The sequence below is a fragment of the Gobius niger genome, assembly GCF_951799975.1.
Source record: "Gobius niger genome assembly, chromosome: 5".
Lineage (NCBI taxonomy): Eukaryota > Metazoa > Chordata > Actinopteri > Gobiiformes > Gobiidae > Gobius > Gobius niger.
In genome coordinates, this window is record NC_136856.1 from 38,216,759 (window position 1) to 38,243,418 (window position 26,660).

The window sequence follows — 26,660 nt, forward strand, 5'->3', positions numbered from 1 at the left end:
CTGGATCACTACCTTTTATTTATCCTTGGGTAAAATTACATTAAAGACAAGTGGTTATTGTTATCATGTAATACATAACTGAGTGCAAGTTAATGAAATTGTTACAATACTTTTATGTATTTCTGTTTGGATTAAATTTGGGTTTAGTTAAAGACACACTGTGTAACATTTTGGACTATAATGTTGCCAGTAATATAAAACAATCTAATGAGCAGCTCGACATTGGAGATGCCATTGTTGCAGTGGGTCATCATCAAAGTCCGAATTTTGTAATTTTCTAATGTAATCAGTGCTTGCATTTTATTCTGTTCATGGAGTGAAATGTTACGTTGTGTGGCTTTAATTAAACAAGTGCATAGCTTTCTGCCACGTCATCCAAACTGGTAAGATAAATGGTGAAATCACTACTATTAGAATAAGTAGCTTCAATTAATATAATATGGATGTTTGACAAATTGACAACCACGGTTTACCGATAGAAAAAATACTGTAGAAAAACAAATGTTTTGACCTAAACCAGTGAAATATTTTAAACTCTTGTGCAGGACATGTCCAAAAAGGCAAAGAAAAGGAAAAGCAGGAAGGTGTCTTCATCTTCAAGTGAGGATGACGAAAAGGTGAGGGGTTAAAGAGCCTATGTCTACTCGGTAGTTCTCAGTTACATTCACGTAGGCTATACATCTGTAATTTGTTTATATAACATTAACAAAGATGTATTTCTTGTATCTTTGTTTGATGTTTACTTTCTTTCTTTTTTACACTTCTCAGTATTAAGCTGTAAATTCATCAATTACTTTATTTATTTCGTAAACTCTTGAGTATGTGCTGGATCACTACTTTTTATTTATCCTTGGGTTAACGACACACTGTGTAACATTTTGGACTGTACTGTTGCCAGCAATATAAAACAATCTAATGAGCAGCTCGACATTGGAGATGCCATTGTTGCAGTGGGTCATCATCAAAGTCCGAATTTTGTAATTTTCTAATGTAATCAGTGCTTGCATTTTATTCTGTTCATGGAGTGAAATGTTACGTTGTGTGGCTTTAATTAAACAAGTGCACAGCTTTCTGCCACGTCATCCAAACTGGTCAGATAAATGGTAAAATCACTACTATTAGAATAAGTAGCTTGAATTGATATAATATGGATGTTTGACAGATTGACAACCACTGTTTACCGATAGAAAAAATACTGTAGAAAAACAAATGTTTTGACCTAAACCAGTGAAATATTTTTTAAACTCTTGTGCAGGACATGTCCAAAAAGGCAAAGAGAAGGAAAAGCAGGAGGGTATCTTCATCTTCAAGTGAGGATGACGAAAAGGTGAGGGGTTAAAGAGCCTATGTCTACTCGGTAGTTCTCAGTTACATTCACGTAGGCTATACCTCTGTAATTTGTTTTTATAATTTTATGATTTGTTATTTTCTTGTATCTTTGTTTGATGTTTACTTTCTTTCTTTTTTTACACTTCTCAGTATTAAGCTGTAAATTCATCAATAACTTAGAAAAACAAATGTTTTTACCTAAACCAGTGAAATATTTTAAACTATTTTATAAGGCAAAGAAAAGGAAAAGCAGGAAGCAGTCTTCATCTTCAAGTAAGGATGACGAAAAGGTGAGGGGTTAAAGCCCATGTCTACTCGATACCATATTTAGCGGGGGTTTTTTTGTATTAAATTTGTTTCGTGGTAGAAAAATGTTGATTAGAATGTCACAGTTAGGCATAACTTTGACAATACCTATTCTGTTCCTCTGGCCAGAGTTTAGCTTTTGTGTCTTATATCCTGTATCATATGCCTATTCTAATGTATATATGTTTTTTTTCATTGGTGTTCACATCATGTTTCTCTCTTCACAGACACGATCACACAGACATGAAAGAACCAAAAGAAAAAATGTCCCCAGTAAAGAGAAGCATGATGTGTAAGTACAATGTTTAATGTCATTTATGCTAACGTCATGCTAACGTGTTCTTTCTCCTCAAACAAGTAGCGCCGTGCCAAAAGCTAAAGACCCTCGCACGAGTAAAGAGGAGCCCCACGGCAAGCGTCAAATCAAAAAGCCAGTGTGCAGGCTAGAGAAAAACAAACCCACAAGAGGACGGTCCCCTATTTTTAAGGAGGAAGAAAGTGAAAAGAAATCTAAGCCTTCAGAAAGTAAAACCTCTAGAAGCAGTTCATCCAAAGACGGGCGGGTTGCATCTTCTTCTCAGGCTATTTTCATACCAAGATTGGTGTCCAGGCAAAAAACAGAAGGCCAGTGTCCACCGGTGGCAAAAACATGTAGGGATGCCTCACCACAGACTCCTGCAATCAAGGAGGCAAAGAAGTCATCCCTGGTCCCACAGGTTATACCCCCTCTCAGGAAGAATGAGCCACTAAAGACAAATCAACCTCACCAAGAAGGAACAATGAAAAGTATATCATTTGCTATTGCTCCCTCGAGGTGGACAACCGCAGCCACAATATCTAGTAAAACTAAAGCGCCCCCAGGACCACAGCACATAAAAGAAAAGAAAGAGTTCACCATTGTTTTGCCTCAGCCACGGTCTAAAATGATCAATAACACCCGTGTGGCAGAAAAATTAGCTTCAGACAGCAAATCACCTCCGATAAAGAGTGATCATAAATCTGCCTCGTGTACGGCCAGATCATCTCAGAGGCAAAGTCAAACACCGGCTGCTGCTATAGACAAGTTTACAACCACAGCTTCAAGCATCAAAACAACTTTCCCAGGACACCAGAGTAAGAAGCACGCTACTGTCCCACCTCAGCCACCGTCCATGCTTCCGAGCTTCAGAATTCCTAAAAAGGCCGGTGAGCCAGAAACCTCATCTGCAAAAGACAATAAAGCACTTCCTGTAAAGAGTGAACGTGCCAATTCACCGTGTGAGGCCACGTCATCTTCAGTCCCACAGTCTTCCAGTCGCATCACGGCATCGTCCAATGTAGATGTTCAAAAACAAGATCCGTGGAAATCTTTTGTGGGCGACGGTTCACCTGCGGATCATGCTGACCCATCGCCTTGGCGAGATGAGGTAATTTGTCTATGTGGAGCCGTTTCAAAACAACGAATACTTATAATAATGTTTGTTCTAATGTTTGTTTCTTGTTTTTGCTCCAGATGATGGTGGTGGAACAGCTCCATCAGGCTCGCTCAGATAAACTTCTGGAGGTGAATGTAATGCAAAGCTATGGGGAGCTCACCTGTATGGAGATAGACCCACCAGAAGAGGGAGCTGCAGACACACAAAGTAACTGACAGCAATGCAAACAAGGCACAAATGAAATATGATTGAAACTAATAACTGAAACTAAACTACTACACTATTGTCTTTAGGCAAAGAACTACCTCAGCAAAACATAATTATAGTCCTGGACACCAACATATTGATCAGTCACCTGGAGTTTGTAAAAAAGATTGTGTCTCGCGGTTTTGAAGGTAAAGTATAAACAACAGCTCTTGAAATGCTGAAATTGTCAATGCTATGATTTGGAAATGGTTTGCTGGTTAACCTGAAGCAGCCAAAAGGTTAATTGAATGGTTACTGGACAAGCCATGAACTTAAACTCATTAACCTCATAACCCCCGCCATAACAAAGTGCATTCTCTCCGGTCCAGCTTTACCCAAACCTAAATTTGGGTAACGCCAGTGTAAAGCCTCATTTGAAAGCGAAGACCTACAAAACTCATCTAAACGTATATTTTTCCTCGTGCTTTTTCATTGCTTTTTTGTGACTTCTCTATCGGTTTTATGTTGCTTTTTCCTCACGTTTTTGTCACTTTTTCATCACTTTTCTGTAAGTCTTGTGTGGCCTTTTTGTTGCATTTTCAGCACGTTTTTGTCACTTCTTTGTTGGTATTTTGACACTTTTTTCAAGAAGCTTTTAGATTTAGGTAATGCCAAACTGGACAAAATCTGCTCAGGTGGGAGTTTAGAGGTTGATAAAATCTGTGGTAGGGCTGCATGATTTTGGAAAAATTTATTCAAGTATTACACTTAGATTTAGTTTTGAAGGTCTGTACAGGGCTTCCACAGGCCAGTAGAAAGCATCAAAAGTCATTAAAAAGCGTTGAAATTGATTGATTGATTCTTTGAAATGAACATTTACTGCCAGTTAGTGAAAATACGAAATTCATGGGCAAAAACACGATAAACTGCAGGTTTGTTTGATTTTTGATTTTGATTTTTTTCTTCAGTTTTACATACATTTTTGCTCTTTCCACAACTATTCAAATTGGTTGCAAATCTTGCAATCATTAAAAAGGCTTTAAAATGTATTCAATTTGACTTGCTGCTTCCTGTAGAAACCCTGCTATGATTTATTTAGTTAAGTTACTTAGTTAGTTATCTTTTTTCTACAAATAAATGCTTTTGCGATATACTGAAGACCAGAAAGTTAGTCCCGCACACCATCAATCCTCCATTTTCTGGAAGGATTGATGGTGTGCGTTAGGGCTGTGCAATTAATCGAAATTCGATTACCATTTCGATTATTACACTAAACGATTACAAAATGAGCATAATCGGAAAAGAAAACCATATTTTTTTCTTTTTCAAATATATATTTTTTATTTAATTTATTTAAATAAATAAAAAAACATTTTTTTTGCAGACTTGCATTATGTAATGGCGCTTGGATTATTTTCCCTTTCACGTGCCATGGCTCATGCTTTTGTCTGGCATAATAACAAACAGCTCTGTGTGATGATGTCATCAGGCCGCGCTGCTCAGTTTGCTTGCGCAGGTGTGAGGGCTGGCCAGCAGGGGGCAGGTGTGAAACAGAGACCTCTCCTTAATCTAGGCATACTTGAAATCATTTGTACTTTTATGACTGTTCAGAAAACAGAACATATTCAGCATAGTTTTTTATTAATACATATATAAATAAAATAAATACATTTTTTTAATGGCAACAAATAATCGTTTGAATAATCGTGATTTCAATTATGACAAAAATAATCGTGATTATTATTTTTTTCAATAATCGAGCAGTCCTAGTGTGCGGGACTTCCTTTCTGCAACTGTTTATCCTACGCACCCGTCTGGATTTGATGTACGAAGCCGCCTGTCTTTGTCTGCATTATACTGAAGACCAGAAAAGTATTTCCTTGATGTCTCTTATTCTCGTGGCAGTGGTCTTTCCTGTGGTCCTCATTCCGTGGGTGGTGCTGCAGGAGCTGGACTTCCTCAAAAAGGGTAAAGGTGTGTCAGGCTCCGTGGCTCGCTGGGCCATCCCGGCAATCTCCTACATTAACAACAGCCTGAAGGGCAGAGAGAGCCGGCTGTGGGGCCAGTCCATGCAGCAGGCCGCGGAGAGCACAAGTGAGTGAGAGGAACTTTTCACAGCTTTATAACCAAGGGGAAAATATCAGCTACTCAGTCCTATAATAGAAACTGTCTTTTTTTTTTTTTACATTACACATAGTAGATGAGATTCAAATTTACACCACAATGTAAGAGTCCAAAGCAACAAATAATTCCTATAATACTAAACCTTAATCTGGGAAGAGCCACTAACTAGACTAGACTGAACCACGGCTAACCCTGGACCATATTAAATTGGGTCTTCCTAGCAAGGGCTGACTTAAAATAAGACAAGGCCTAAACCAGGATTAAACTTTTCATCTTTCACTGGAAAAACAGAAGCCAGTACTATGACTGTAGAGGAAGATCAAACAGTTGATTTATAGTAAAAGGGGATGTGAATGTAGCTGTCTGAGAAATGAAATAAATAGATACTCTGCAGTTTACTATGTTGTCACACTTTTCTGTACTTTTCTTTTTCTGAAGTAATACATTAACAACATTTTTACTTGCTCATTTTAGAAAACATTATTATGCACACTAGATGGCGCTGTATCACTGCTATTCTGTGGCAGACTTTGTTTCTCAAGAACATGCACAAAAAAACAAAAGCAGAATTCAAAAATGAGCTCCTGATCATAGACAGTAAGAAAGAACTTGATCTAATGGATTTTTTATTTTCTTTCATTAAGTCATTATTGAACTTAGGCATTTCATTCTGAATTTCATGTGTTTGTCTCCACACTCGCAACATTTTATTATGTTTCCCCATCTTTATTTTTGTTTTGGTCTCATTCTTAATAATGGAGCTGGCTCCGAAAGCCCAGCCAAATTGCTAGCATGAGCAAGATTAAGTTAGCTGAACGCAATGGGAGAAGCCACCCTCACTGTGCCCATTCTTTACAGCCTCTGCTCCCTTATTCGCCTTATTCCGGAGGCTCGCGTGGGCGCCGCCATGAATTGTGCCCGCCCCTTTTCTCCTATGTGTTAACATGGGGCTGGAGACGTCCACATGAAATCAGTCACTACACGAAAACAAAGCCGTTTTTCGGCCGCGCTGAGAAACCCTGCAGTGTTGACATGTTGGTGCAAATGAACATTGGCCATTTTACACAAATCAATCGACTAAACATCAGATTTGAGCGGAGAATATTTTCCCTCGTTCTCCGTTAAAATGAACGGGCTTCGCGCTCGACCGGAAGTGTCTGGACAACGGAAGTGCCGAGACAACGCAAAAAGTGGCAAAATCTTGGCTAAAAATCTTGTAACAGTGTACATATACAAATATATGTATTTGTACCTGTTGTGGTTTTTTTTGGTACTTGATTTAGACTAACTTATTTTATTACTGTTTATAATGTTCTTCTAACTGTTTTATTGTGTTATTGAGTGAAAAGTCATTTCTCAACTTTCCTCCCAAGTCTTCAGTAAATATTTAATCCATTTCTATACAGTTATTGAAACTAAACCAACATTTGCAGCTTCCTTTTCTAATAAAATGTGCACATTTTCTGGGCACAGTCTGGTGGAGTGTTTCCAGTTTGACGCCCTGTCCCATCCCGTCCTTGTGTGATGCGTCAGGTCCTGGTGCATCTCCTCTGTGCTGCTCATGTTTATCTTCCACCTCTCTGTCCCCAGACCGTCTGAAGGGGGAGAATAATGATGACCGAGTGCTGCAGTGTTGCCTGCAGTACCAGCTCCTGTACCCAGAGTGTGCTGTCATCTTATGCACGTGAGTCTTTTGGTTTTCATATTTGTAATCTCTAAAAATGTGAATGCTCCTCGTATAGATTGCAAAGCTTTAGCACTTAACACTCAACAAGTCAAGCCAAATCTTAATTTTGACCTTGAAACACCCATGCCACTCTTCATACACAGATGTATCCTTCATAATGCTGTTGCTGTCTCTGATAATAAAAAAAGCTTCCCTCTTTCTGCTCCAGTAATGATAAGAACCTCTGCAGCAAGGCTCTCGTGAGTGGGGTCAAGGCCTTCATCAAGGTTGATCTGGAGACTGAGGTTGCCAGATTCAGCCAAGGTGCTCCTTTCCTGCTAAACCTCCAGACTTCCATCAGCCCTCAAGCTGCACCAGCACCGGGCAAGGTTCACGCATTGGCGGAGGCACAAAGTGAAACAGCAAGCCTCCTTTCTGTGGATAAAGGTGAGCCGTGTTCCTACTAATAAAACTAAATTCATCATGTCCAGATTATTGGTCATTTCTGCATGTTCTTTTGAAGTTTACAACCTTTTCGGAGATTGACCAGCTGATTCTTGGAGTTTAAAACACTATTAAAGCAGTACTAAGTAACTCTTCCCCCTAGAGGCCATAAGCGCAACTGCAGGTGTCGTAGCAAGTTACGATTTTTTAACTTATTAAATGTCTTAGAGAGTAAATACTACGCTGACAGAAAAGGCAAAGGGAGAGAGGGATACTGTGCATCCAATTATACAATGGAAAGATTTTTTTTCACTCAAACTTAGCTGTAAATACTGTTTAAAGTGACGCTAGCCCGTAGTTAGCTTTGCCCGTTAGCATGTTAGCTTCTTCTTCGTGATTCCATTAGTGTGTATTGGTGACTCCGGCCCGGTGGCAGTCAAGTTGCAAACATGGTTTTCTGGCCAGAGACACCAGGGGGAGATGAAAGACCCTCCAATCATCCCATAAACACTTGTATTACCCCCACAGGGACTACGGGGAGGGTTTATTAAGGTAAACACGTTACTTAGTACTGCTTTAATCTCAAGCCATGCGTATAATCCAGCGTAAATGCATTGAGTAAAAGGGTCAAGCAGAGGTTACGACTTCTGCTTGACTGTATTGTGTTACAGTACACGCCATTCAAAAGGAAACGATCATGCCATCATTTCCTTTTTTCTCCATTCTATAGAATTATTCTCACTCTCAAGCACTCCGTTAATGCTTCCTGCCATTTTTGCCTCTCATCTCACAGTCGACAATCAGACGCACAAAACCAATGCGGCTCACCTGAGCAACCTCGTGTGTCAGTTTGAAAGTGTCCTGCAGGAGGCGCTGTCAGACGTGTTGGAGGCAGAGATGAAGGCTGCCTTTGAGGACCTCTGGCTGGAGGTAAACGCACACGGCGGACAATCGCGTTTGGCCCGTTCCGCTGGAATAAATATGACAAGCGTAATAACTGCTTTTACATGGAAATTGTAGCGATGTCTGTGTTTTGGCTGTTCACAGATTGTTTACAGAAAACCTCCCTGGTCTCTTGGTGATGTGCTGCTGTGTCTGAAAAAGCACTGGATCGCCGTTTTTGGACATATTGTGCCACGGGCCAAGCATCAAAATGTCCTGAACCTCATTGAATTCTTCACCTCAGGTATTGCTGAACTCTCAAGCGCTAGTCGCTCTTTGGCCTTGGTAATTTATGTTTTAGAACTTGAGATAATGAAAATCTAGGGAAAAACAAATACACACAAGTCAGTCCCAATTCCTGTGCACATAAAATACCATATTTGCCAACAGGGGGCGCACAAAGTTGAGCCCAGGTATGAGGCTTAAAGGGGGGGTATTATGCAAAATCGACTTTTTCAAGCTTTACATCATGTTATTATGTCATTCCCTCATTAAAAACATGCCTGAAGTGTTGCCTTGGCACATTCACGTATTTTTGAGTAATCTATAAAAACTCTGACGGCAGCCATTTTAGGGATAGGTTTGCCTGAGTCCTCCTAGGAACGCCCCCACCTCCTGGAGACGCCTCCGAGCTTTCATCACCAGCCGAGTAACCAACCACTGCTCCTCAGCAGAACCCCCTCCCCACTGATGCCACAGACAGCGTGTGGAGGGGGCGTGTCGGAAAGAGTCAGAGGTTCTTAAAGAGACAGAGGCCTATTTCAAGACATTCACTACAGCCATTTTGAGAGAGCCATTTTATACAAGGCAGTTATTCTAATTTACTGCATTTACAGACCAACAGAAGGTTTCGTCATCATTGTAGTGTGATATAGACTGGTGCTATGTGATTGAAAAATACCTCCTCTTTAAACTTCAGACTTTTGGCTAGACATGCTTTGTCCTGAAATGATCAGAGCGAGTCCAGCGAATGTGAACGCACAAAAAGCTATAGAAGGCGGGCATCACCTGATGGCATCAGCAGGTGGAATGGAGCGTTTTGAGCCTGTGAGAAAGAGTCCAATTGACAGAGGAATACTCAAAAACGCATGAATGAAATTATGAAACATGTTTGTAGAAGTTAAAGGTCATGGTTCGTTCCTTTTGCTTTTGTATCAGTGAAACTATACACAGACGTTTTGCAATTTTTAGACACCATTATTAAACTGAATGTATTGCTATTTGAAGTGTATTACTTTGTAAGGCAAGGCAAGTGTATTTGTAGAGCACAATTCATACACAACACAATTCAAATTGCTTCACAGTTGCATAAAATTACAAGAAAACAGATGAAATCAATAAAAATGTAATTAATTACAGTAAAAGGCAAGAGTGCAGGTATAATATTTTCAGTTGTCATATGCACAGGTAAATAGAACTGTTTTCAGCCTGGATTTGAACATTGTCAGAGTTGAGGCCTGTCTCACATCCTCAGGAAGACTGTTCCAGATTTTAGCTGCATGAAACTGAAACGCAGCCTCACCGTGTATATTATTGACTCAGGGAACCACCAGGAAACCCCTCCCTGAAGTTCTCAGGGCCCGAGATGGTTCATATGGCTCTAACATGTCAGAGATGTACTTTGGTGATAAACCATGAAAAGACTTGCAGGGCTGTTTTACATTCTGAGTGACAAGAAGCCAGTGCAGAGACCGGAGCACTGGACTAACATGGTCGTACTTCCTGTTTTTTGTCAGGACTGTCAAAGGCAGCGCAGAAGTAAAACTGAGACTTTGCCTGCGTTGGTGTTCATGTGGACACCGCAGATTACATCTACTATATTGTTTGTTACTGCAGGTAAAGGCGTGGACTGCAATTCTGCTTTAGTGGCGCTGCAAGAAGCTAAGGACCTTTTAAAAGAATTTGTGGGGAACTCGAGCCACGTTCCCAGTGCCATTACTGCTGTCAACAATCTGTTACATGCGCTTCAAACTCAGGTCAGTGCGCAGATATCTTTTATTTTCTATTCATCTGTAATTTCCTTTTGCAAACACTCCTCGGCTGAGGAAATGAGTGTGAAAGCAGCAGTTAGTCTGTGCGTGCTCGTGTTTGTGTATGGCGAGTTTGATTACACGTCATTTTTTGTAATGACTATAATGGCTGTCTGCCTGTATAGGGAGAAAGCTCAGGCAGTGATGTTGTTATGAAGGAAGCCGAAGAGGACAAACAGTCCACATCACCTCCTGTGTCCCACGCTGAAGTGTGGGCCCTCTTTGGGGACATTTGGCATCATGTGTATCAGACAAGGTACCATTTTTAAAAGATCTTTCTACTAGCAGTCATTGTATAACAGATGAGATGAGTTGCATAAGGTTTCATACACATTAATGCAGCATTTTCAAGGTCTGATAAAGTTTAATTTTTGATAAGGATATTTTGCACCAAAGCTCTGCCCTGAAGTACTCAACAATGAAGTCAAATAAAGCTGTGTGGGGTTTTGTTTAATATGGTGTGAGCTGTACGAAGCTGGCTCCCATTACCTTCTTTACAAGATTGGAATATATAGGCTATATGCACAGTTTCCCCACGTGACGTCTTCCTGGACAGTCAGCCAGACGCTGGACTTCCTGTCGCTGGTCGTTTACGTTCACAATTAGCAGGTTCCCACACAAAAATAGCGATAGCTCAGGATCTGGTTAAGGACAACGAGTTACTGACGGACAGTCACAGCAACGTATTACAAACATCATGTTCGCTGTGAATCCAGCCCCAAAGGAAACGCCAGCTGTCGTAAGGGCGGAGCTTTTATATTAGAGCTAAAGGCTAGTGTTGAAAAATGATAATATAACATGTAAACAAGTAAATATTATTTAAACTACTAACAGGACGATTCTTTTTTGCGCAGGCTCGTTCTAAACTTTGCGCTAGTTTTATTTTTTATTTGTGTTAGCCGCGTTAGCTTCAAGACAAAAACATCCACCGTGATGAACACGGAGGTTTCCTCCAGTGAAGTCGTTGCGTCTCACGTAATATTTTTTAACCTGCTCCAGCCACATCTGAACTTTTACTCGCTGTCCTTTACCAAATCTTAAGCTATTGCTTCATTTCTGTGGGACCTGCTAATTTTTAATGGGAAGAGATAACAGACAGGAAGGACAGCGTCTGGCTGACTGTCCAGGCGGAAATCACGTGGGGTCACTGTGCATAGAGCCCATTGAGTTATTATAAAGAAAAAAAAAAATTAATTACAGTGGGAGGAAAATGTATGTAAACGCTTTGAAATTTCTCACATTTCTACTGTGGTCTGATCTTCATCAAAATCATAAGAATGAATAAACAGTGTCTGCTTTAACTAATACCACCCAAACATTTACATGTTATCATATTTCTATGGCCATAACATGTAAACATTCAGAGGAGAGGGAGGAAAAATGAAGTAAATCCAGGAATTTTGCTGAACTGCAACAGTTTTGTAAAGAGAAATGGTCTAAGATTCATCCTGATCTTTAATGGACCAGTTGATGTAACTAACTTGTTAAATATTGATAAAGTAAGCATAAATAGTCTTATATACAGTCTTATATAGTGTTGCTGGATATAGCGAATATGTGAAATAGTAAAGCTTCTTTTATTTATTTATTTGATTGGGACAGTGCATATTCATGAACTAACATGAAACACATGCATGCCAAATTGTAGCCAAAGGCTCATTTCGATCCACAGTCCCAGATGTAATGCATTTTAACAATTACTGCCCTCCCATGATATGTTAAATACATGTGTGTGTGTTTCATTGTCGCTGTTGTGCTGAGGACTGCCTTCCGTGACAATAGTTTAGAGATACTATCCCGTGGAGGAAGTTGACTGTGATTCCTCTCTTCGTCTAACCCCAAAGGTGTTTTTTTTTTTTCCTGTCCCGCTGCAGCTTGGAAGTGTTCAAAGCTGTGGACTTTAACCCAAAAGCCTGTCAGAGCGTGCGGCCAACGGGAGGTCCTCCCCCACCGCGGGACGCCTTGGCTTGCCTCCACAAACTGCTGTGTATGGTCTCACAGCTGCTCCAGGCCTTCAGCAGGTATATAACTGGTCACGTTCCTGTAGTTGCTTGTAGGGGCTGCGGTGAAACTTTTTCTTTACATTTCGGTATCCAATTTCACCATAGTAAGGATAAATATAAATACTCTCTCTATGAATGAATGCACATTGTGAAATATTGCTTGCATCACTATATATACATCACATTTCAGGTCTATTTGAATCAGTATTCCAAATATAAATTAAGGCCGGGACTTCTTTCGGGTTAATTCCAATTAATTAATTACATATGGTTTAGTGCAATTAAAGATATGTATTGAAATTAATCACTTCTTGTTTAGGGCCCTTTTCCCAAAAATGCTCTACATGTGTTTATTTGGGTTTAACTCAGCCTCTACAAGGGTTAGATGGCTAATCTTGGTACCAAAATAAAGTTTATCCTTGGGACTTTTTGTTGAAGTGAAAAATAATGGGGAAAAAAATAACAGTTTGAAAGTAAAAATTAGTTTGAAACAGAAAAATCAAAATTCCGCCTGAATGAAAAACGCATATTTGCACCTAAAAATGCTCTTTCTCTGTCTGTGCTGAAGAAAATAAGAACAGAAATGGAAAAAAAAATCAATATAATGTGTGCTCCCTGTAGTCAACAAAATACCAGTAGGTCAAAACACTAAAGTTATATATGCTTTATTAAAAACAAGTCCAGGCGGAATCTAAAAAAAAATTGTTAATTTTTACATAAATTATATATTTTAGCCATAGGAACATATCGGGTCACAAAATTGTATTCCCTGTTACAATGAACACCATTTTTTTCAAAAACATTACACAATAGCATTTATTTGTCAATATCTAAAATATGTACAACGAATTATGACAAATTGACATTTTGTGGCTTGCTGTTTGAGCTAGGATCTGTTGATTTGAAATTGGAGGTCCACTGAACACGGAGAGGTGAAAAAAAAGACATTTTGTTGACTTAAATATTTTTAAAATAATTTGAGTCAAAGAAAGACTTTTGAAGACTAAAATTAGAAAGACTACATTAAAAGCAGTTAATGATTTCAAAAATTTTGGCTAAAATCTAAAGAAAGTACTAAATACCTCAAAACCTGTCATAAGTTTTGTTCCTATTCCATGTGAAAGCTCCAGAAAGCAGAATATATTATATTGTATTGATATAATTATATAATTATATTAAAGCCACTCCATGTTACATTCCATCCAATAAATACAAACATTCATAAAATGTGGGGGTGGGAAAGGGAAAGGATTACTCACATATGAGTGAGGAAAGGCAGTTCAAAGCAACCTGAATTGTCAACAGGAATAAACATGATGGTTTAAAACTGAATAGAAATATTTTCAGAAATCTTGACTGAAACTATTTAGATACACAAGACTAAAACAAAATTATTATAGATCTATGTTTTAAAATATTTTATTGTATATCAGCCCAGCACAATAAAGGCTTTTTGAAAATGTAAATAGATAATTATGATGTGGTGGGAGTGCCTTGCTTTTGCGTTTTTCTGTCATGTTTCTGTTCCCCAAACACCAAAGACAACCTTTCCCAGAAACTTTACAGTGTTGACTTCCTCTTCCGCTCTCAGCATAGTAGCCTTTTAGCAAAACGTGCATTTGATTTAGTGACAAAAACACACGCTGAGGTTCCTTACATAGCTTATAGAAGCTCTGTCACAGTAGTTCTAATTTCTAGTTTCGGTCATGTTTTTCACATCTGTGTGGTTTCGTTCTGCTGCCTTTGTGCCGCAGAACTTAACCTATTCAACAGTGTGTATCAGGAGGCTGCTGCTCGCGCTCCGTTTCCATGGAGACACCTCAACTCATTTTCACGTGCTCGCAGCTAGGCCTGTGACTCACGCAGTCTATCTCTGTCCCCATCTCCCCAGTCATATTATTGGGATTATCTTTATTTCGATAGTTTTGTATCCTATCATGACCTACCTTTTCTGTTTTGTTTTGCCACTGTTAGTCCTAGCACTGCATTAGGTTTTGTTCGGATGCTTTGTTGTGGTAAAAATAGAAGCATAGATGAGAAAGTAAAACAATATTCAGTAGCTTTGTGTGATTGCCTTTGGCCAAGCAAAAACTGCAGCGATCATGCTCCACTGGTTTACTGTGACAGTTAACGCATACATTTACTCTTTTGTCTTTCTTACCATATTGACATTATTTAGGTAGGTAGGTTTTGAAATTAGAATAAATTCCCAGTTACTAAATCGATTCAAAAACAAGTAGCTAAACTAGATACACATTTGCAAAGCCATCAATACTGTTTTGTCTTTTCTAAACTTGATCTGTAATTGAGTGTGGGTTCGAGTATCTCAGTGGGTATTGGTATCCTGGTTTTGTTTATTTCCATGTACACACAGTATAATGATTTCAGTATTGGATTATGAGAAACCAGGATACTCTCAGATCCTGGTTTCTCATATTAAGATCATATAAACATCATGTTCAACTGGGATAAATTAGACATATACCTATTTGATACCACAGTAGATACAGAGAAAAAAAATCCACTTTTCCGAGTTAGATATTTTTTGACAACTACTATACCATTCTGTTTAACTGCATTGTGATGAAAAGCTACAGTCAAGATGCAGGAGACAGGAGTACACTGTTTAGGACTACACCATTCATGTACCCTAATGGTTTCAAAATCAGTGTTAGTATTAGTAGTATTTTCGTATTATGACGCTATGGTAAGGTTGACTTATGAAAACGTAATAAATGTTCCTGTCCTTGCAGTTTCTTGACATCTTCTGCTTTAGCTGAAGCCCAGAGTCTCCTCAATGTTATGCAATCCACGGAGGCAAGTGCTTTCACATTTGGCCCCATTGTTGCTTTTTTGTTTTTCCTTTTTGCTTATTTTTCTGCACATTTATTGCAGATTGTTAATGTGGACAAAGTGACAGCCGCTGATCTTCTAAACTGCTTTGCACAAGAAGAGTACAGGTGAGTTGTCCTCAGTTGTTTAAATGAAGGAGAAAATTATATAAATAATCAACTCTGAATATGAAGAATATTGATTTTAGTTTGGTTAAAAAACAAAACAGTATTAGACAAGCCCGCACTTCTTTCTCTTGATGGCTGCAACAGGAAGAGTCCTCAGTCCCTGGTCACAATGGACATTCTCATATATCTGTCCTCTTTGTCATGGCATGCCTGGGCAGGTACTCGGCTTGTTTTTCCAGCGTCATCACTGCTCCCCTGTCATAATAGGCTTCCTCTAAAACGGCCCCAGCGGAGCGGCCGCTAACAATTACTGTGGCCATGCCAACACTGACAGCCCTTTTCCACAAAAGAACAGAGTCTGAGCTTAATCCGCCATTAGGCCAAACTAGGCAACCTCACTTATCATGTATCTATTGTCGCCCCACAGGATCGGCTGACAAAAAATGATACTTTTTAGGCCTTTCACAGGCCTTCCATCCATCCATTTTCTCCCGCTTTATCCGGGGCCGGGTCGCGGGGGCAGCAGTCTCAGCAGAGATGCCCAAACTTCCCGATCCACACACACCTCCTCCAGATGTTCTGGGGGGACCCCGAGGCGACACCAGGCCAGCTCGGAGACATAGTCCCACCACCGTGTCCTGGGCCTTCCACGAGGCCTTGTCCCACTAGGACATGCCTGGAACACCTCCCGCGGGGGGGGACCAGGAGGCCTCCGGAACAGATGCCCGAGCCACCTCAGCTGGTTCCTTTCGACGTGAAGGAGCAGTGACTCTACTCCGAGCTCCTCCCGGGTAACTGAGCTCCTCACCCGATCTCGAAGGGTGCGCCCAGCCACCCTGCGAAGGAAACTCATTTCGGCCGCTTGTATCTGTGATCTTGTCCTTTCGGTCATGACCCAAATCTCATGACCATAGGTGAGGGTGGGAACGTAGATCGATCGGTAAATTGAGAGCTTTGCCCCGACCCAGCTCCCTCTTCACCACGACAGACCGATACAGCGACCGCATCACTGCTGACGCCGCACCGATCCGTCTGTCCATCTCACGCTCCATCCGTCCCTCACTCGTGAACAAGACCCCGAGATACTTGAACTCCTCCACTTGAGGTAAGGACTCCCCACCGACCTGTAGAGGGGAAACAACCTTTTTCCGGTGGAATTGAAAACCATGGCCTCAGATTTGGAGGTGCTGATCCTCATCCCGGCCGCTACACACTCGGCTGCAAACCGCCCCAGAGCATGCTGTGTGCGCGTGACTTTGTGGTCTTCCATCGAATTGATCAACGGGCTCAACCTGACAAAACATGTATTGTATACATCCTCTGATGCAAAGGATGACCATGAGGCTGCAAACAAATTGTTTGGGTGAGGTCTTCTGTCAAAAGGCATCCTGATTAAATCCATTCATTTTCCAAAGCAAAACCAGACAACACTGTTTTTACGACTTCTCCAGCAACAAACCTTTTGCCTTTTCCATTTGTTTTAAAAGTATTTGACCTTGGAAGCAAAGGGTGTCGGTTGACATGAGGCACCGAAAGGCCCTAAACCCTGCCCTTTTCATTCAACCTTGCTTCCCTGCTGCAGTTATATAACCTGAGGATGTGAAGGCCAGAAACACGAAGGAGCGATGTACATTAGGCTTCTGTTCAAAATCAGGCCTTGTTCTCAAAGGTTCAATGCACAAGTTTTTGGCATTTTTCTTTGCAGATAAATTGTGACTTAAGTAAAGAAAAGAATTGTTTTTGAAAATGTTTTTGAAAGGCCAAAAAATAAACTATCATTAGTTACAGTAGATTGATGTTTCGGTTCCATACGGCTGCAAGGTTAGTCACAAAAAAGGCTTTAGACCCTTCAGTGTTTTGGGAGTTTGACAATAATGGAATGTTAAGCAAGAAAGATATAAATACTGTGGTTATTGTTCACAAAAGCATTTGGATATGCATGTGCTTCATATACTCACTGTAGTAGTACTTTTTTATCTTGTTTTGGTCTTTGTACAACTATGGACGTTGCTGCCATCCAATGCGCACTTTGATAAAGAGCCGTTTTTCTCACCTCCATGGGGTGTTATTATGTAGAAAACGGCTAACCCTGTGGTTTTGACCTCTACAAGTACATGCTCTAAATGACTGTATGTGTTAGTTTAGAGCTTGTATGTCAGTATCCTCTTAAGTGAATGCTCCTGGGCATGTTACTTAAGAGTTCGGGATTCAAAGTTATATGTTTATTGTTAGCCTAGAAATCTAAAATCCCATTTAGTGGGAACTTGCAAACATTGTCCATAAACTTAATTATCTGTCAGGCAGTTTATTGTTTTGGAATGTACCTTAATGGTCTCAACTTATACAGCGCTTTTCCACCTACATTAGGCACTCAAAGCGCTTTACAGCAAGGATCCACTCACCCATTCATACTCTCATTCTCATTCATACACCAATGTACGCAGACACTGGGGGCAATGTGGGTGAAGTGTCTTGCCCAAGGACACAACCACAGTGTGCACCTTCTGGAGGTGCCCCCGACCTTCCGATCATGAGACGACCCGCTCTACCATCTGCGCCACTGTCGCCCTACCTTACTGTTTACTGACGAGTAACCCTTACCCTCTATCATTTCTATACAATGATTTAGTAATAATCCTAATTATAAGAACATGTTTTGTCGTTTATCACACTGCTGAAGTCTCATTTTTGCTTATCCGCTGTGCTTTTTGTCCAGGGAGAGGCTGAGAACGGGAGGGGGCCAGCTGCTGGAGGTGCAGGCTGCTCTGAGCAGCTGTATGGAGTTCACAGGTGGACATCTGTCCTTTGCTGCCCTGCCCTGATGGGACCAGTGTCTGCCCCACAGAGAGACAGGAAGTTATTATACTTGAACACTTCTAATGTGCCTGCTTTGAGCTGAGCTGTTTACATTTTATACATATTTTATTTAATAAAACATTTGGGAAATGTTCATTTTTTTCCCCATAGTATTAGATATTAGAGTCTAATATATTTGTGTATTTTTGTAGCACTGAACCCATTGTTTTGACTATGTTCTTCTATTTATTATATAATATACTATTGATATTTACTTAACATTGATGTGAATTCTTACAGACCATTGTACAGTTCAGACCGCGGTCAAGCCATCCCCCTTCCAAAAAATGCGAGTCAAGCCAGCCCTATTTACGTAGATATAGCAGTGCGCTATTACAGCATGCTGTAATGTAAGCACGCTCGGTAGGAAAGAGCTCCGGTGTTCTCACTGTACAGATTGTCAAAGTCAAATCTATAACGCTACTTACTGAGGAACAAGTTGTTATTTGGTTCTCTTACTTGAGTGCATTACTCTAATCTTGACTTACTTCTTCATTGCATACCAAACACATATAGGCCCACAGCGCCCCCTCTAGGCCAGTACACCTATGCTACACAACAAGCGCTTTGAAAAGCCACAAAAAATTGCCCAAAGCTGGATCAAACACAACAAAGGTTAGGCACATGTTTCACAGCCATTACGCATGATATGCAATATTCCAGATCGTTGTATTGTAAAGAATGCGATATCTGTCATTCCATTTCCAGTTGCAAAACCACTAACAATTGGACACCCACTCCACTCCTGGTCAGCTTTAGAGGGTCTCCCCCGTACCCCGAGTCTTTACAGGATAGTCTGATGCGCCCCCTCAAAATAAAGCTTTCATTACACCGGAATTGCCACTATCACTTCCAATATACGCCAAACCACAAACGATTGGAGACCCGCTCCACTTCGGGCCGCCTGCAGAGGATCACCCCGTGCACCCCAAGTGTTTTCGGGACCGTCCGATGTGCCCCATAAAAATTACACAATGTACAAGTTTTTGCCCTTAGCTGCAACATAAACACAATGGAAACATATTCAACGTCACTGCAAATGAGTTATGTCTGGGAAAAGGGGCCTGTGCCAACAGCTTCAATTGTACTGCCCCAAACGAAGAAGCAAAAAGTCAAAGATGACACATGACCAACTATTGTTGTTACAATGATGCTTAATGGAAACATTACCACAACGAATATGATGGGGGTGAAGGCAGACAAAGTGTTGATCTACAAGTGATACGTGCATACGTAAAGGTTCATTGACATTTTAGAAAGCATGTAATGCATGCATGTGTGTTTGGTGGAGACATTATTAACACCCGCTTTAGGCACAATTTGATGTCGATCCATGCTTGGTGTGGTATTTGGAAGATCAAATTGTCAATGAGGTGGTACTGCAGGAAATATCAGGCCACTGTATTTTGTGATACTTGATGTGAAAGGGTTGAGAACCACTGCAGTAGATAATAAAGTCCTGAATGAAGAGAGAGGAGCACAGACACAACAGAACTCGGCAATTATGCTGGGGGATGTTGAGATGATGCAGGTGCACATGATGTACCACAGACCACAGTGATGTTCAATCTGTCGAGAATCCATATGATGAGAGGAAGATCCAATGTCCTGTTTTGGACATTGATGCAGTGTTTGTGGGCTAGGGCCATTGCTGTTGCTGCTGTTGGATGATAGTCACTTTACAACCACGTAAATTGTGAATGACCCATTAATTTCAAGGGGGTAACTTCGAGCAGGTTATCTAGGTTATCTCGTGAATGGAAGGTCGTGGGTTCGAATCCCAGCTCCTGCAGGTGCACTCTGTCGTTGTGTCCTTGGGCAAGACACTTCACCCTACTTGCCTCCAGTGTCTGTGTACATTGGTGCATGAATGAGTGTGTGAATGGGTGACCGGTTCCTTACTGTAAAGTGCTTTGGGCCTGATAAAGGCAAAAAAGCACTATTTAAGTTGAGTCCATTGTTTTCTTCAACATACAAGTGTGCCTTACATGTTGTATTAAAGAGGGGGTATTATGCAAAATCGACTTTTTCAAGCTTTACATCATGTTATTATGTCATTCCCTCATTAAAAACATGCCTGAAGTGTTGCCTTGGCACATTCACGTATTTTTGAGTAATCTGTAAAAACTCTGATGGCGGCCATTTTAGGGATAGCTTTGCCTGAGTCCTCCTAGGAACGCCCCCACCTCCTGGAGACGCCTCCGACCTTGTCACCAGCCGAGTAACCAACCACTGCTCCTCAGCAGAACCCCCTCCCCACTGATGCCACAGACAGCGTGTGGAGGGGGCGTGTCGGAAAGGCTCAGAGGTTCTTAAAGAGACAGAGGCCTATTTCAAGACATTCACTACAGCCATTTTGAGAGAGCAATTTTATATAATGCAGTTATTCTAATTTACTACATTGACAGACCAACAGAAGGTTTGTCATCATTGTAGTGTGTTATAGACTGGTGCTATGTGATTGAAAAAAGCATAATACCCCCTCTTTAAGACAGCGTTATGACCCAGCTCAGCTAGGCAAACAGGAAGTAACAAAAAAGCAAGATGGAAAATGGACAAATACAGTTGTAATTTAATAAAAGAGTGTAAAAGGTAAATTTAACAAAGTACAACCAAAAACAACCAAAAAACATTTACAGAGGTAAACCAAAAGACAGCTAATAAGTGTCTCCAAAACAAGTCACAGTACTAAGTGCAAATAACAAAACGAGTGACAACCAAAATGAGACACACACTAAGACGAAGTGCGAGCGCTTCTACATGAAGGAATTGGGGCCAGCCACGAGGTGTTCAAATGCAGCACCAATTGGGTCCAGGGACGAGCAGCCAACCAGAACCAAGCCTTCAAAGTGTCCTCCAATCCCAGGCCAGGGCTCACACAGTCAGGTTTACCTGGAGGAAAAGGAAAAATTAGGATCACACACAAACTAATACAAAAGGGAGGGAGACTGGAGGCCTGGGGCCGTAACAGACGGGGTAATGGAGGTGCACTGAAATGTTAAGTCCATTTCAAATAAATTGAGCTCACCTACAACTGGAGGCACAGTTGGCAAGTCCAATTGACATTGGTGGCCGCCAAATTAAAACCCTCCTCCGTCATGTACAGGCATTGGAACCACCCTTCACAACATCCACACTGGATCTTAAAACATTGCACATTTACGCGTTAGTTGAAGTTTGCAATGAAATGCCTCAAAGCCTCAAACACTCATAACACAAAACAATTCAGTGCTATCACATTCTGTTCAGTCACATTAGGCTTATAGGCTATAATAACGAGTGCAGAGATCCAATAGTGAAGTGTGGTCACGAAAGGCAAGTGAAGCAGTAATCACAAGGTAATCACAGGGACAAAACTCCAATAGCCTATTAATATAAAGTAAAGTAATACAACACTCCATAATTAAATATAACATCTTACCCATGCCAAATCATCTGCCATGACATCGTCAGATGGCGCTCCATGTAAGCTTTCCCTGCAGCATCTTACACCCTGCAGTTATGTGCTGGATTGTCTCATTGGCCTCTTTGCACAGTCTACACCTGGGGTCTTGTCTGGTGTGGTAGATCTGGGCCTCTATTGCTCTGGTGCTCAAGGCCTGCTCCTGTGCAGCCATGATGAGCCTCTGTGCTGTCCTTTAGTCCGGCTCTGTCTAGCCATTGGTAGGATTTCTGAATATCAGCCACTTCAGTTATGTTTCGGTGGTACCTGCCGTGTAGGGGCTTGTCCTCCCATGCCGGGACCTCCAGCACCTCATCTTCTGTTCCCCATTGTCTGAGACATTCACTGAGCACGTCATCTGTCGGAGCCTTGTCCTTGATGTACTTATGGATCTTGGATGTTTCATCCTGGATAGTGGCTCTCACACTCACTAGTCCTCGGCCTCCTTCCTTACGGCTAGCGTACAGTCTCAGGGTGCTGGATTTGGGGTGGACCCTCCGTGCATGGTTAGGAGCTTTCGCGTCTTAACATCTGTGGTCTGTATCTCATCCTTTGGCCAGCTTATTATTCCTGCAGGGTATCTGATTACTGGTAGGGCGTAGCTGTTTATTGCCCGGGACTTGTTCTTGCCATTGAGCTGGCTTCTTAGGACCTGCCTTACTCGTTGGAGGTATTTGGCCGTAGCCGCTTTCCTTGTCACCTCTTCGAGGTTGCCATTCCGGTGGGATTCCGAGGTACAGGTATATATATGTATATATATATATATATATATATATATATACATATATATATATACATATATATACATATATATATATTATATATATACATATATATATATATATATTATATATATAATGTATATACACACATGTGAGTGAAGTAAACTTTGACAGGATGTTTGGCAATGATGTAATGTTAATACATTTTCCTCTCCTTGAACCACCACCTTATCGTGGTGGAGAGGTTTGAGCGCCTGAAGGATCCGAGGAGCTATGTTGTGAGGGGCGTTCTGCCTCTGTAGGGACTCCCAGGGCAAACAGGTTCTAGGTGACAGGCCAGACCAAGAGTGGTTCAGATCATATTAAATTAAACTACAAAACAAGTTTTCACTGATTGATCCTTATGTTTTGTTGTTGTGTATGATGTAAATAGGTTTGAATGTATTCACAAGCTTTTTTTAAAGTATTCATGTTGTAATAATGATGTGACAGAAATTGAAAATGTTTTGTGTTTGTATTTTAAGGGACAGTTGTTATTGTTTGAAACATGTGTATAAATGTTTTGTCAATGTCTATTTAAAGAAGTCAAGGTATGTTTTGTTAGACGTGTTATTGATTTTGCTCACATTCAAGGCTTGGTCATTTTTCTGAAAAGCAGCATTGAATTACTGCACCAATTGTCAATTTAGCAATTCAGATGAAAGAATTCACAGACATAAAGAGCAGATTAAGTGTTTCAGATACACGACACATGTTCATCTTAAATGGTCAGGTCTTTATAATGTTTCCTGCCATTTTAGCTGAAACTTCTGAGCACAAAGAAAACAAAAGAGTTCATAATTGATTTTTGGAGAAACAGGAAAACACCTCACAGTGGTCTGTGGACTGATGGAGGTGGAGAGGGTCTCAGACTTCAGGTTTTGGGTGTGCAGATCAGTGAGGACCTGACATGGAGCGTAAACACCTGCATTATTAAAGTCCCTATACCTGATAATTTTATTTCAAATAATCAAAGAGGAAATCGGCACTTTTCACAACTTGTTCGCCTTCCAAAAAGTGTCCAAAAATATTGGGGGGAAACCCCCCCCCAAAAAAACGGACTAACATGCCAAGAAAGCGGGGGCGCCAAAGTTCATTCTTGCCTCGGGTGGGTCTGGCTTGGGCCGGCCCTGTTGACAACAATTGCTTTGTCACAGGCATTGGTAAAATTCAAATGAAATAAAGTTCACATCTTGACAGTGTTTTGTCGGCACATAGACATCTGCACCATAGAACATATGTCGTATAAAAGCAAAACAAACAACAGAAAATGTTCACAAAAGAGAACGAAGCAAAACATATCTAGTAAAAGAGAGAAAATACATAGTACGAATGTCTAGCAGAGCCAAATTTACTGTAAAGTTCTTCATTTTCTTTCACATAGTTTCTAAATACCTTTTCTTTGTACATTTGCTTAAACTAGTACTTCAGTTCATTGGACCTCACAGATTATATTTGCCCTCTCTATTGCTGAACATGTTTTGGGTATGGTTTAGAAGACATCGATACCTTCCTTTATACAGTATTTGTAAGGATTTATATTTGACCGAATGGCCAATGATTTTCGTTCCCTCTGCCCAGCCCTGCATGTTTTACTTTTATCTCTACATTTGCTCTGGTGAATGGAGGAACTCTTCCTAGAAGACGGTGAAAGACTGTTGTGGAGCGGAGCGAGCTGCGCAGGAGGAAGAGGAAGGAGGAGGAGCTGACCAGTGCAGGACACCACGCTCTGAAACAAACCCAGGGGGCGGTTCCCTCCAGGTCACAGCGGCTCAGGTCACAGCGGCTCAGGACTAACAGCTGAACACTGTTTGACACCCTAACCCTCACAATAACTGAGACTAAAATATCCAGGTGTTTTCATCGACTAAAAGAAGACGAAATCTGCTAAAGGAACAGCTCTGAGGTTTGTTCCCTTGTATTAACTGAACATAAAAACAATTGCCTGGTCGATAATGTCAATTATCATTATTAACATTAAACAGTTTTTGTGCTGTCGTCAGATTCATCAGATTCATCAGATTCGTCAGATTCATCAGATTCATTCATTTAGTTTGTTTTAATCACAGTCTTTTTGACTTGAATTTATATCTGACCACGACGGTGGCCCAGACGGTAAAGGGGGATGGAAAAGTTGATGGTTCCAATCCCTGCTCCCACAAGTGTGTGACGTTGCTGTGCCCTTGGGCAAGGCACTTCCCCCTCTCCTGTGTGTGAATGTGGGGCGTGTGTAAGTTAAGGTTTACTTTATTAACCCCGTAGGGAAGTTCATTCTCTGCATTTGGCCCGACCTCATGCCGCTGCCATCTCCATGACCCATCTCCATGAAGTGCAGCCAGGCTGGTGGTCAGAAACACCTGGCTCAAGGATTCACCTATTGTACATGTTTTTTGAGTTGGTGGAGGGACTAACAGAAGGTTCCTCCTGTATCTGAGACTTCTTCCCCACAGACTAAAAAAAAAGATAAGATGATAATGCTAAAAAAAACAACAACAACATGATCATGTTAGTTCTTTCTGCTCCAGGCGACTGCTGTAGCCACAGCTGAAGAACTGTGGCTACAGCAATAATATTCGGTCCTTCGAAGGACCGAATATTTGAGGTGGGATGGACTGAATATAGGGTTAGCTCTGAGGGTTTAACAGTGTGACGTGCATTGGTCAGAATGCAGGTTCATGCTCCAGCAGGGCAGTGTTAATTTTGACAACATATTTTATTTTAGTTTTAGTCTTAATCTTTTGACTAAAATGTAATTTAATTTTAGTTGAGTTTTAGTCTAAAATGTTTTTTTTTTTTTTTTTCAATTTTAGTCTAGTTTTAGTCGATGAAAATTGCATGTCAATTTAGTATGATTATAATGAATATTATAAATGCAAAGTCGACTAAATTAACCTTCAATTTAATCGACTTTGCATTTATAATATTCATTATAATCATACTTAATCAAGGTCCTCGACTTCATGGAGCTGCTCCCACATGAATAAAGCACAAACCTGTTCATTTGGCAGTGAATTTAAATGATATGAGGCTCTTTCAGACTGTTAGTAGATATTTGGATGATTTTAGTCTCTCCTTTTCATTTTTATTTAGTCTTATTTTGGTCGACTGAAATATCTGGACATTTTAGTCATAGTTTTAGTCTCATGAGAAACTTTTAATTCAGTTTTAGTCAAATTTTAGTCGTCAAAAATATCACTTTCACTAAAATTAAGTCTTAATATTTTAGTCGACGAAATGAACACTGCATCAGGCTTTATTGTGGCGGAAGTGAGGGGTGTATTTTAAAGCAGTCAGTCTGTAACAGGACAATGTGGATGTTAGGTCTAGGTTACCACACGTAAAGGTAAATAATAAATGAATACTTAAAAGTGATTATCTGTACAATGCTAATACCCTGAAAGGATGATGATAAGGTACTAAATAATAACACATAAAACAGTTCTCAATGACAGTAAAACACTCACAGTGGGGGCAAAATAATACATGGAGTAATGGTGCCATCTAGAGGCGAAAAGAGATACAGCTCCAACGGCAACTGAAGTTCCATAAACACTGGCTGGCCCATATAAAGTTCATAGTCTATAGCGCACAAATATTAAAAAGACACATTAATATCCAGTTGGATCACAGCAGGGACAACATTAACCAGAGGAAGCTGCTGCTGCTGCTGCTGGGTTATCAGGATCTGACCTACGGTAAGATTTGTAACAGAAACAAACACAGATCTCACAAATCATCTGTTCATCAGTGACTCATAAATATCATCAGCGGCTGGAATCGTCTTAAAAGGTTGTTGGACTCAACAAAGAAATGAGACTTGGCAGCACAAAACGATAACTTGCTTCCCTCGTTGCTATAGTAACCACAGCAGCACAGGCCAGAAAGTAACGCAGCAGCGAGTAGCAACTCATGGGCTTCACAGTGATCGTGGTAGTTCTCTTTCTGCCACAGCTGCCCTGGGCAGGCTGCTGAACTGTGTAATGTGAGTGAAGTGTCTTGCTCAAGGACACACCGACGTCAGGCACTTGACTGAGGAGGGACTGGAACCGGCTTTACTCTGGGCCACTGGCTTAGGAAAATACCACAAGTTACACCACACAAACTATATTTCATGTGTTTGTTTTTGAAATAAACTATTATGAAGTTATTCCATTATTGTCTGTAGTGGCAGGAAACACCACGCACACTGACACTGT

The 26,660-nt window shown here is 40.7% G+C and overlaps 1 protein-coding gene across 1 annotated transcript; it reads left to right on the forward strand.

Annotated features, from left to right (window-relative positions):
- Positions 1 to 548: 548 nt before the first annotated feature.
- On the forward strand, positions 549 to 18,334 carry LOC306963085 (transcriptional protein SWT1-like; the record flags this gene model as incomplete). The annotated part of the gene is made up of 16 exons (XM_079556539.1): positions 549 to 617; positions 1,863 to 1,927; positions 1,997 to 3,041; positions 3,128 to 3,257; positions 3,344 to 3,445; positions 5,142 to 5,330; positions 6,951 to 7,044; positions 7,256 to 7,473; positions 8,264 to 8,400; positions 8,518 to 8,656; positions 10,249 to 10,388; positions 10,568 to 10,698; positions 12,317 to 12,463; positions 15,199 to 15,262; positions 15,341 to 15,405; positions 18,122 to 18,334. The coding sequence occupies 16 exons, from the start codon at positions 549 to 551 to the stop codon at positions 18,225 to 18,227; spliced, it is 2,841 nt and encodes a 946-aa protein (XP_079412665.1). The 3' UTR covers positions 18,228 to 18,334.
- Positions 18,335 to 26,660: the final 8,326 nt, after the last annotated feature.